The 13,154-nt window shown below is 47.7% G+C and overlaps 1 protein-coding gene across 1 annotated transcript in view; it reads left to right on the top strand.

Annotated features, from left to right (window-relative positions):
* egln2 (egl-9 family hypoxia-inducible factor 2) overlaps window positions 1-13,154 on the top strand; it is a 47,736-nt gene that overhangs the window by 19,436 nt on the left and 15,146 nt on the right. The window contains exon 2 of the mRNA XM_063059940.1: window positions 7,465-7,584. Within this exon, the coding sequence (XP_062916010.1) occupies window positions 7,465-7,584 (120 nt within the window). The remainder of the gene's footprint in view (window positions 1-7,464; window positions 7,585-13,154) is intronic.

The raw sequence follows: 13,154 nt of genomic DNA, 5'->3' as shown, positions 1-13,154 counted from the left end.
GGGGTGGGCCGGTCCCGATCTGTATCCAGACCAGGGGTGGGCCGGTCCCGATCTGTATCCAGACCAGGGGTGGGCCGGTCCCGATCTGTATCCAGACCAGGGGTGGGCCGGTCCCGATCTGTATCCAGACCAGGGGTGGGCCGGTCCCGATCTGTATCCAGACCAGGGGTGGGTCGGTCCCGATCTGTATCCAGACCAGGGGTAGGCCGGTCCCGATCTGTATCCAGACCAGGGGTAGGCCAGTACCAGCAGGTTTCAAGGCCTTTACTGGGAGGCGGAGATAATTGTCGTTCTCCTTTTACATTCTGTCCTGTGAATAATTCAGCTGCTTACCATCTCTTGCTGGGACAAACACTTCAGTATTAATGGCCACGGCCTTCCTTGCAACACAGTGCTCACTGGGTCTGGATTAATTCTCCCTCCCCATGCCCCTTGGACAGTCATCGAGTCATACAACACAGAAACAAACCCGTCGGCCAAACTTGTCTCTGCCAACCAGGTTGCCCAGCGAGCTAGTCCCATCTCAGAATCAGCCTTATCATCACTGATGTATGTTGTGAAATTTGTTCTTTTGCAGCAGTACAGGCAATACGTTTAAAAAAAACTCTTAAATTAAGAATATACAGTGTGCAAAAGTCTCAGGCACATATATGTAGCGAGGGTACCTAAGACTTCTGCACAGTACTGTACTTGTCAACGTGGAGCAGAGAGCGAGTTTGTAAATCTGACGGGACCAAAGGATGTTGGGAATGGTGAGGGTCAGAGGAGGAGTGTTGGGGGAGGTGGGCAGGACGTTGGTGCAAGTACAGACTTACCCAGCCCTGAGACACCAGGCAAAGTCATTTGATTCCAAACATTTGATTTATAGATCATTACTACCATTACCGTAGGTTCCTATTACTGTTATTACTGTAGTTTTGTGTTGTTTCATGTAGCACCATGGTCCTGGAGGAACGTTGTTTCGTTTTCACTATGTACTGTACCAGCAGTTATGGTTGAAATGACAATAAAAGTGACTTGACTTGACAGAATGCCTCTCTGGTGCTTCCCACTCCCTTCCCCTTTTCCCTCCACGATCCCCCTCTCCCTGTCCCCCTCCCACTCTCAGTCCTCAATAGAGACCCAGATCAGAATCAGGTTTATCACATCACTCACATACGCTGTGAAATTTGTTTCTTCTTCACGGCAGCAGTACTGCACAATATGTAAAATTACTACAGTACTGTGCAAAAGTCTGAGGCTCCCCGGCTATATGTATGTGTGTGAGACTTTTTGCACGTTGGTGGTTGTCCATCGTGTCCGACGATGACAGGAGGCCCGTGCAGGCGAGTTTTTAAAGTGCAAAAGCCGGTTGCAAGGTTCAGTGTTAAAAGCTGACAAGTGTAAAAGATGAACCGTGAGGTCGTGCTCATGGGTTTGAAAAGAAGGGTTCCAAAAACGTAGAGTCTGAGTCTTTGGGCTCCTGAATGTACTCCCTGATGGTAGTAATGTGAACGGCGAGGGTATTTATTGTCTATGTTTAACCATGACCTTCAGTGTCTCCTCCCGGTACGTTCTCATAACGGGTCCGGAACCGAGCTGATGTGCTCCGGTTGCCTTTTTGACGCCTGTCCCGTCATACACAGCGGGACATCCCACTTTAGCAACGGGGATGTGTAAATGTGTACGTGTTGTTTGTTTACTGTATTTAAGGTGGCTACCTCTGTTTGTTTTGTAACACGATTGCAACTACATCGTAATCGGGGCGCAACATGTAGGTGACATACAGCCTGAAATTCTTACTCTTTGCAGACGTCCATGAAACAAGAGATCCCAGAAAATGAATGTTTGTAACATCGGAACCCCGAAGCCCCCCCACCCTATTTGTGCCAGCAGAACCGTCGACCCTCCCCCCCCATGCCAGGTAAAGCCCTGAGAAACCCACCCTCCACCATGCACGCAGTAGCAAAACCTCACAAAGAGACCTTGATGCAAAGTCCATCGAAAACTACAGTACTTTGGTATCTCAGACAGCTCTCTGCCCCCACCGAGGGAGAGAGAGACGCCGCTCCTGCAACGATTGCAGACACCGAACACTCGCTGTTCCGGTCTTACCATCTTCCCCGTCGCTTCTCGAAGCCCTCTTGTCTTGGGGGCCGACAGGCTGTCCTCCTCTCCATCAAAAAGGAAAACGAGGGACTGCTTCTTCATGGGGAGGGCAGCACACAGCGCCTGCCGTCTCCACGTTTCAGTCTCCCACGACACTTTTCCATGCGGTGAAATTGGCGCATGGCAGTTCAGAATACGCCCCGCCCCTTGGTGTGAAGAAGCCCCCGATGTCCATTTTAAATCTCTTGTCCCTGATCTTATAGTCGTGTGCCCTCTTGCTTTCAGCACATCCTCCCTGGGGACAGAAAGTCTAAGTGCTTCGGTAGTATCTTGCACCCCACCACCCCTTACTTAGGATATTGTGTGCCTTTCTGTCCATCTGTTTACAGGAAGCGCGTGGAGGCTCTGGAGAGGGTGATTTTTTTTTTTAGCGACAGTCAGCCATTCTTGTCTGGCGCGTGGTGTCAGGACTGGTTTCCTTTCGGATTAACCGGGTCACGATATGAACGATCCTGAGTCGACCCTTGTATTTTTTTTTACGGGGCCGAGTGGCTAGCTCGACGCTCAACCCGGCACGGATCAGAAGCATGCTTGGGGGGTGGTGGTGGGGGGTGCGGCCCGAATTGGATTCGAACTCGGGAACCTTCGCTCCGGCGTCCAGCGCTGATGCCATTGCACCGCCAGCCGGCCCGGGAGGGCGCTGAAGTGGTTTCTCAAGCTGCTGCCTGGGTGTATGAGAAGGCTGGCCAAACCTGGGATGTTTCCTCTGGACTGTCAGGGGCTGAGGAGAGACCTAGGAGAAATGTAGAATATTGTGAGAGGCTTAGATAGGGTCGGCAGTCAGAATCCTTTTCCCAAGGTTGAAATGTCAAACACTAGACGGCTTAGCTTTAAGGTAAGAAGGCAAATGTTGGAAGGAGATGTGTGGGACAAGTTTTATCTCCACGGCGTGCTAGGTGCCTCGAACCCTCTCCATTCGCCCGTCCGCCAGACCGAAGCGTACCCGCGGACTGCATCTCTGGCAATAACTTGGTGCTGCCACTCGCTTCTCTGGGCCGGAGTTTGTACCTGTCCAATGGGGAAGGGAGTGTTAATTCTGGCCGATTACCGGCAGAAGGTGGCACACCGGAGACACAAGCAGCCAACTTGTTTCGACAGACCGTTGAACTGTGCATTGTGGGGTGGGGGAGGTAGGGGAGACTGACAGGGAGCACAGATTGCTTCCCAGTGTTAAATTTTACATTACATCTCATTCAGCAGTGTAAGGGTTAACTACTATGTATGCACAAATATTGCTCTTTTACTGGGAAAGGGTTAATCTACAGTATAGAACTGTAGGGCTAAACACTATTGCTCATTTAGCCAAGAAAGGGTTAATGTGTATAACTACACAGACATTCAGCAGCGCAAGGTGAAACACTGGGTAACAATTCAGTTATTTTGTAGATTTAGTGGAGAAAGGGTTAATGTGTCTAACTACACAGACATTCAGCATAGTAAGGGTTAAACACTGGGTAACTGTACACTGTTATTGGTAATTTGGTAGAGGAAGGGATAATCTGTATGACACCAGAACAATTCAGCAGGGTAATGGTTAAACACTGCGCACAATCATTGCTCATTTATAGAACATAGAATAGTACAGCACAGTACGGGCCCTTCGGCCCACAATGTTGTGCTGACCCTCAAACCCTGCCTCCCATATAAGCCCCCAACTTAAATTCCTCCATATACCTGTCTAGTAGTTTCTTAAACTTCACTAGTGTATCTGCCTCCACCACTGACACAGGCAGTGCATTCCACGCACCAACCACTCTCTGAGTAAAAAACCTTCCTCTAATATCCCCCTTGAACTTCCCACCCCTTACCTTAAAGCCATGTCCTCTTGTATTGAGCAGTGGTGCCCTGGGGAAGAGGCACTGGCTATCCACTCTATCTATTCCTCTTATTATCTTGTACACCTCTATCATGTCTCCTCTCATCCTCCTTCTCTCCAAAGAGTAAAGCCCTAGCTCCCTTAATCTCTGATCATAATGCATACTCTCTAAACCAGGCAGCATCCTGGTAAATCTCCTCTGTACCCTTTCCAATGCTTCCACATCCTTCCTATAGTGAGGTGACCAGAACTGGACACAGTACTCCAAGTGTGGCCTAACCAGAGTTTTATAGAGCTCTATATAAACTCTATCCCTCGACTTATGAAAGCTAACACCCCATAAGCTTTCTTAACTACCCTATCCACCTGTGAGGCAACTTTTAGGGATCTGTGGACATGTACCCCCAGATCCCTCTGCTCCTCCACACTACCAAGTATCCTGCAGTCCACTTAAGGGTTCTTTCTTTTTAATACTTTTATTAATTACTTGCATAGACGAATACAAAATATATTTTGGTATTATGGAAACAGAAACAAGATTGAATTTCCCCATAACTTTGTATAGTGAATTAACCATAATATTGAAAAGGTGTCTTTTATTCTAATCTAAAGCAAAAACAAAATCCCATAACAAAATAGGAAAAAAAAGAGAGAAAAAAAAACAGGAAAAAAAGCGGTTTGGTTGAAAGAAAAAAAAATTCTCTGACATATAGTTGTAAATTCGAACATATAATAGCCATCATCATTACGGACCAAATTGAAAACTGTGAAAGTAGTTCCAGAAAGATCCCCGTAAAGTGAAAAAATCTTGTCTAGGTATAGAAGTAGAACACCTAATCTTCTCTAGACTTAAACATGACATAACATCAATCAACCAATGCGCACGAGTAGGTGGAGCGGCATCTTTCCATTTAAGCAACAAAACTCTTCAAGTCAAGTCAAATCAATTCACTTTTTATTGTCATTTCAACCATAACCGCTGGTACAGAACATAGTAAAAAAGAGACAACGTTTCTCTAGGACCATGGTGCTACCTGAAACAACACAAAACTACAGTAATGATAGTAATCACAGTAATAGTAATCTACGGTAATGGTAGTAATGACCATTACCCTGCTGAATTGTTCTGGTGTCATACAGATTATCGCCTCCTCTACCAAATTACCAATAACAGTGTACAGTTACCCAGTGTTCAACCCTTAACTATGCTGAATGTCTGTGTAGTTATACACGTTAACCCTTTCTCCACTAAATCTACAAAATAACTCTGAATTGTTACCCAGTGTTTCACCTTGTGCTGCTGAATGCCGCCGGGAGCAGTGGGCCCCCCTGGGAATTGACTTTTACAGACAGTAGTAATCATATTTTAATTTGAATTCATTCACTGTCTTGTAAATGCTGAATGTTTGTACTTCGTCAAGTCAAGTCACTTCGTCATTTCGACCATAATTACTGGTACAGTACACAGTAAAACTGAGACAACATTTTCCAGGACCATGGTGCTACATGAAACCATACAAAAACTACACTGAACTACGTAAAACAACACAAAACTACACTAGACTACAGACCTACCCAGGACTGCATAAAGTGCACAAAACAGTGCAGGCATTACAATAAATAATAAACAAGACAATAGGCACAGTAGAGGGCAGTAGGTTGGTGTCAGTCCAGGCTCTGGGTATTGAGGAGTCTGATGGCTTGGGGGGAGAAACTGTTGCACAGTCTGGTCGTGAGAGCCCGAATACTTCGGTGCCTTTTGCCAGATGGCAGGAGGGAGAAGAGTTTGTATGAGGGGTGTGTGGGGTTCTTCACAATGCTGTTTGCTTTACGGATGCAGCGTGTGGTGTAAATGTCTGTAATGGCAGGAAGAGAGACCCCGATGATCTTCTCAGCTGACCTCACTGTCCGCTGCAGGGTCTTGCGATCCGAGACGGTGCAATTTCCGAACCAGGCAGAGATGCAGCTGCTGAGGATGCTCACGCTAAAAGAAAAATAAGAGCCAAAATATGCAAATCATTCAGCTTAAGAGTAAAATCATTTCCTCCAACAAGGCAGTCAGAGGGTTGGGTTTAAAGTTTACTTTAAAAATCTCCGAGAAAGTTTGAAATACTTCTTTCCAAAATCTATCAAGCCGCGGGCTGGACCAAAACATATGAATTAGAGAGGCCTCTTCGATATTACACCTATTACAGTATGGAGAAAAATCTGAGTAAAAAGGAGAGAGCTTATCTTTAGTCATATAGGCTCTATGAACCACTTTAAATTGTAAAAGAGAGTGACGCGCACATAACGAAGAGGTGTGAACAAGTTTAAAAAGCAGGATAAGGGTTAAATGCTGGAACTGCACAGTTATGGTTGATTTGGTAGAGAAAGGGTTAAACTGTATAACTGCAGAGCCGTTCAGGGTGGAACACTGCACCGTGTTGATTCAGCTAGGTAAAGGTTAGTTACTGAGTAACTGCAAGGTCACTTCATCTTGTAGGGAGAGGGTTCATTTGTGTAAAAGCAGAGTCGTTCCGCAGGATCGCCATCCAGTGGGGTGAGACTGAAGCACTGTGTAGACGTACCGAGTCACTGTTCATTCAGGGGGTGAAGGGTTTAGCCTAGCGCCGCCGGCGTTTAGGGTAGCAATGAAGATCCTCCATCTCTGGCCGTGTCCGGGGCTTCCTTCATCAGTCAGTAGCTTCCTCTCGGTTTTCACTACTGTCAGTCATGCAAGTCCTGGGTGGAGACTCAGGAATACTGTCACACTCAGATGCAGAAGGATTCTTCATTGCTGTTTCCGTAACAATTTTGTTTGATCAGTCAGGGTTGTTGGCCCTGAGCTGAACCCCTGAACCTGGGGGACCAGTGGACCACTCTTAGTCTGACCTCTACCCTTTGACCTGTTCGGCATGGGTGACCCTACCAAAGCACGAAACCCTGACTCCAGCCGGCATAACCCTCTGGGTCATCGAGGCACACAAGCCTCCAAACCCTACGATGAGGTCGCAGACCTCTTGGGCGTTAGCATTGCCTCACCACAGGTATATCAGAGTCAGCTGTGAGCTCCGCTATCACTGACGGATGGGTCCTTCCCCTGAGTCCCCGTACCCTTCCTCAGGACCAGGGACTGGAGTGGAACTGTGCCCCCGCCTGGATGAGGACAGCCCCGTGCAGGCCAGATCTTTCAGAAGAGCGACTGGCTTTATCTGTCACACGTACATCAAAGCGCACAGTAAAACGTGTTTGCACCAGCGACCAGCACAATCCGAGGATGCCCCCAAGTTTTGCCGCACTTCCCGTGCCAGAGTAACATGCCCCCAACTCACTCACCCTAACCCACACGCCTTTGGAATGTGGGAGCAAACCCTCGCGGTCACGGGGAGAACGTACTAGCGCCTTACCGAACCCGAGTCGTCGGCACTATAGAGTTATGCTGGCCACTACACTACCGCATACACTTGCTTTGCCGCGGATGGTTTGGCCTTGCGGTTAACACTGTTTCCTCTCTACAGGCCATGGTCGCTTGTTACCCCGGGCACGGAACGGGCTACGTTCGTCATATCGACAATCCAAACGGAGACGGGCGCTGCGTCACCTGCATTTATTACCTGAACAGGGACTGGGACGTCAGTGTAAGTAGCGGTACGGCCTCCCCTCCGGTTTGCCCGCTGGGATAAGCGTTGAGCCCCACGGAGGCCGGCAGGCCCCTACGTTCGGCTGTCAGTGGTGTAACGGGAATCCAGTCCCAGCAGGACTCTTGATGTGGGTTGGCAGGTTTGGACAGAGTCGAGGAATGTGGGGATTACTCCTGAGGTAATTCGCTGGGACGTGAATGAGAGAAAAATGTGTGGCAGGGATGGGTTAGATTCATCTTGGAGTAGGTTAAAGGGTCGCCACAACATTGTGGGCCGAAGGGCCTGTACTGTGCGGTGCTGTTCTATGTTCTCAATGTCATCATCATTATGTGCCGTGTCGTATGACATCATCATTATGTGCGATGTCATATGACATGGGCGATCATGGTCTTTCCATGATTGTTCTTGGCAAATTTTTCTACAGAAGTGGTTTGCCATCGCCTTCTTCTGGGTGGTGTCTTTACAAGAGATTGGGTTGTCTGCCTGGTGTCAGTGGTCACATAACCAGGACTTGTGATCTGCACCGGCTGCTCATCCAACTATTCACCACCTGCTCCCATGGTTTCACGGGACCCTGATCGGGGGCTAAGCAGGTGCTACACCTTGCCCAAGGGTGACATGTAAGCTAGCGGGGGGAAGGAGCACCTTACACCTCTGCTGGTAGAGACGTATCTTCACTCTGCCACCCGGATATACAGTCATATATGATATAATACAGATGGATCGATCTATGTACGGGTATAGATGATTAGGTGTGTGTATGTGTATATTGAGGTAGTGTTCATGGGTTCGATGTCCATTCAGAAGTTGGATGGCAGAGGGGAAGAAGCTGTTCCTGAATCGTTGAGTGTGTGCCTTCAGACTCCTGTACCTCCTCCCTGATGGTAGCAGTGAGAAGAGGGCATGACCTGGGTGATGGGGGTCCTTAATGATGGACGCTGCCTTTCTGAGGCATTGCTCTGAAGAAGGAATTGGAACTGGAATTATTGCCCTGTGTACTGAGATACAGTGAACACCTTTGCAAAAACTTCTGCCATTTGCACAGATCATTCCAAGCACAAGAACCTCAGGACAGTATAAAGAAAAGCAGAATGCAGAATAGAGTGTTACAGTTTCAGTGAAAGTGCAGTGCAGGCAGACAGGTGCAAACGCCATGAAAAGGTAGATTGTGAGACTGAGAGTCCATGTTTATAAGACCAGGGTACTGGTGAGGCCGCACCTGGAGTACTATGTGCAGTTCTGGTCTCCGTACTTGAGGAAGGATATACTGGTTTTGGAGGCAGTGCAGGGGAGGCTCACCAGGTTTATTCCAGGGATGAAGGGGTTAACCTTTGAGGAGAGATTGAATCGCTTGGGACTATACTCTCTGGAGTTCAGAAGAATGAGAGGGGATCTTATAAATACTATTGGAAAGGGATAGATAAGATAGAAGTAGGAAAGTTGTTTCCATTGGTAGGTGAGACTAGAACTAGGGGACATTGCCTTAATATTCAGGGGAGAAGATTTAGGACAGAGATGAGGAGAAAGTGTTTTATTCCCAGAGAGTGGTGAACCTGTGGAATTCTCTGCCCAGGGAAGCAGTTGAGGCTTCCTCACTAAGTATATTTAAGAAACAGTTGGATAGGTTTTTACATAGTAAGGGAATTAAGGGTTATGGGGGAAAGGCAGGTTGATGGAGCTGAGTTTACGGACAGATCAGCCATGATCTTATTGAATGGCGGGGCAGGCTCGATGGGCCGGATGGCCTACTCCTGCTCCTATTTCTTATGTTCTTATGACGATGGGAGTAGGATTCGACTGTTCAGTCGTGGCTGATTTTATTTTCCATCTCAACCCCGTTTCATTTCATTTGCAGCGTGGAGCCAGGCTGCCTCGGCAACCCCACAGAACCCCGACTAACCCTAGCGCAATCACAGGACCGATTAACCTTCCCTGTACACCTTGTGGGAGCAAACCGGAGCAACGTCCAAGAGCCTGGCCACCTCCTCTTTAAATATGCCCAATGACTTGGCCTCCACAGCCGTCGGTGGTAATGAGCTCCTCAGATTCACCACCCTACTGGCTAAAGAAATTCCCCCTCATCTCTGGGTCCAAAGGGACATCCTCGTATTCTGAGTTTAAGTTCAATATCAAGTTCTTTATCATTCAACCATACACATGAAACAACATACCTCTGGACCGAGGTGCAAAACACAGTACATATAACTCACACATACACACAACACAAGTAATATTACCACAAATAAATTAACAAATCATAAAGATAGACTCCAGAAGACTGCTCCCTCTATTGGAAACATCCTCTGCACCTCCACTCTAGCTAGGCCTTTCAGAATTCTGTGAGTTCCTCCAGCGTGTTGTGAGTGTTGCTTTGACCCCAGCATCTGCAGAGTATTTTGTGATTTAGAATTCAGTAGGTACTGTATTTTATACAGAGGTTTATTAGTTTTGTAACAGTGGGATAGAAGCTGTCCTTAAGTTTGGTAGTACGTGCTCTCAGCTCTGCCTGCAAGCGGCCCAACTCCTACACCTGCCCACTCACCTCCTCCCTCGTCTCCATTCGGGGCCCCCAAAGAGTCCATCCAGGTGAGGCAGTGCTTCACCTGCGAGCCTGCTGGGGTCGCCTTTTGTGTCCGGTGCTCCCGGTGCGGCCTGCTCCACATCCGTGAGACCCGTCGTGAATTGAGGGACTGCTTTGTCAAGCACCTCTGCTCCATCCGCCAAAAACAGGGCTTCCCGCTGGCCAAGTATTTCAATTCCCATTCCCGTTCTGACATGTTGGTCCATGGCCTCCTCTTGTGCTAAGATGAGGCCACCCTTATATTCCAATGGGTAGCTTCCAACCTGATGGCATGAATATCGATTTTTCCTTCTGGTGAAAAAGATTCATACCCCCCCCCTTCCCTCTTCATTCATTCCCCTTTCTGACATTTTACCTCTTCTCACCTGCCTATCACCTCCCCCTCTCCTATCAGATTCAAAGTAGGTATAAATTATACACCTGAGATTTGTCTGCTTACAGGCAGCCACAAAACAAAAAAGCCAAAAGAAATCGATTGAAAAAAAACAACACCCAATGGGCAGAGAAAGAGGAAAGAAAACATAAATCATGCAAACAGCAGAAGTGAGCAACAGCATTCCAAGCCAAATTGAGTCCTTAGATCCGAATCCTTAGAGCAGCCTGGACTAGGCCCAAAGCCTCGGTCTCAGTTCATCACATTAGCAGGGCAAATCACTGCAAAGCTCGCAGACACGAAGCACGGCAGCCTGGGCAGTCTCACAACCTCAACGTCGCGAGGAGAGTCAGTGAAATCAGCCAGACTCTCGCCTCTGGTCCCAACACCCTGCCTTTCCAGTCTACCTGGGCCACCCCCTTACCTTTCCGACCCACCTGGCTTCACATAGCACCTTCTAGCTATCCTCCTTCCCCTGTTCCCCCACCCAACCACCTTTCTATTCTGGCGTCTTCCCCCTTCCTCTCCAGTCCTGAAGAAGGGTCCCACTTGAAACCTCGACTGTTTATCCATTTCCATAGATGCTGCCTGACTTGCCGAGTATCTCCAGCATTCTGTGTGGGTTGCTTTGTATCTTCTGCCTGATGGGAGTGGGGAGGAAGAGAGAATGTTGTGTATAGATGGGGGGGGGGGGGTCTTTGATGACGCTGGGCGTGTTACCGAGGCAGTGAGAAGTGCAGACAGAGTCCATGGAGGGTAGGCTGGTTTCCGTGAGGTTCTCAGCTGTGTCCACAACTCTGCAATTTCTTGTGGCCGTGGTTGGAGCAGTGGCCATAACAAGACTTGATGCATCTGGACGGAATGGTTTTGGAGGGTAATCCAGTCGGTGGAAACGTACAGGATTCACAAGCGCTGACGTTGAGTTGGGGTTCACTTGATTAAGAGGCTGGTCTGACGTGACGGCGTAATTACGTGAAGTTCATTTACCGGGCTTCATATTCAGGTTTTGGAGTTCAATAAATGAGCTGTTATGGTTCTTCTTAAGCATAGAACGTAGAAATCTACAACACATTACAGGCCCTTCAGCCCTCAATGTTGTGCTGACCATGTAGCCTACTCTAGAAACCGCCTAGAATTTCCCTAGCGCATAACCCTCTATTTTCTAAGCTCCAGGTACTGATCTAAGAGTCTCTTAAAAAACTCTTATCGTGTCCATCTCTAGCACCATCGCCGGCACTGCATTCCACACACCCACCACTCTCTGTATGAAAAATGTACCTCTGACATCCCCCTTGTACCTACTACCAAGCACTTTAAAATTCTGCTCCCCCCTGTGTTAGCCATTTCAGCCCTGGGAAAAAGCCTCTGACTATCCACATGATCAATACCCCTCATGATCTTATACACATCTATCAGGTCACCTCTCATCCTCCTTCGCTCCAAGGAGAAAAGGCCAAGTTCACTCAACCTATTCTCAGGTCATTTTATTGGGGAAATCCTACATTGGAAGGGTGTATGTTCAGATCACGTTGGATTCACCGATATAGATTAACGTCATGTCAGAGCAGCCTCTTAAAGTGAACCCCAACTCATTGTCAGTGCTTGTGAATTATGCTTGTTGCACCAATTACATTACCTTACACTTTAGGTGATGAATCATTGAAAATTTGTCAAGGTCAATAAATTTCTTTCAATAATAAGTGTGAGGTGGTACACTTTGGAAGGACAAACTCCAAGGCAGGGTACAAAGTAAATGGCAGGATACTTGGTAGTGTGGAGGAGCAGAGGGATCTCGGGGTACACGTCCACAGATCCCTGAAAGTTGCCTCACAGGTGGATAGGGTAGTTAAGAAAGCTTATGGGGTGTTAGCTTTCATAAGTCGAGGGATAGAGTTTAAGAGTCGCGATGTAATGATGCAGCTCTATATAACTCTGGTTAGGCCACACTTGAAGTACTGTGTCCATTTCTGGTCGCCTCACTATAGGAAGGATGTGGAAGCATTGGAAAGGGTACAGAGGAGATTTACCAGGATGCTGCCTGGTTCAGAGAGTATGCATTATGATCAGAGATTAAGGGAGCTAGGGCTTTACTCTTTGGAGAGAAGGAGGATGAGAGGAGACATGATAGAGATAATAAGAGGAATAGATAGAGTGGATAGCCAGCACCTCTTCCCCAGGGCACCACCACTCAATAGAAGAGAACATGGCTTTAAGGTAAGGGGTGGGAAGTTCAAGGGGGATATTAGAGGAAGGTTTTTTACTCAGAGAGTGGTTGGTGCATGGAATGCACTGCCTGAGTCAGTGGTGGAGGCAGATACACTAGTGAAGTTTAAGAGACTACTAGACAGGTATATGGAGGAATTTAAGGTGGGGGGGGTTATATGGGAGGCAGGGTTTGAGGGTTGGCACATTGTGGGCCGAAGGGCCTGTACTGTGCTGTACTATTCTATGTTCTATATAATCAGCCATCTCATCCAAATGGCATGTAGAAACCATAGAAAGGGTGCAGAGGGGATTTACAAGGATGTTGCCTGGATTGGGGAGCATGCCTTATGAGAATAAGTTGAGTGAACTTGGCTTTTTCTCCTTGGAGCGACGGAGGATGAGAGGTGA

The sequence above is a fragment of the Mobula hypostoma genome, chromosome 10 (genome assembly GCF_963921235.1).
Source record: "Mobula hypostoma chromosome 10, sMobHyp1.1, whole genome shotgun sequence".
Classification (NCBI taxonomy): domain Eukaryota; kingdom Metazoa; phylum Chordata; class Chondrichthyes; order Myliobatiformes; family Myliobatidae; genus Mobula; species Mobula hypostoma.
The sequence above is the reverse complement of the archived record's forward strand: the minus strand, read 5'-3'. Positions and strand labels throughout refer to the sequence as shown.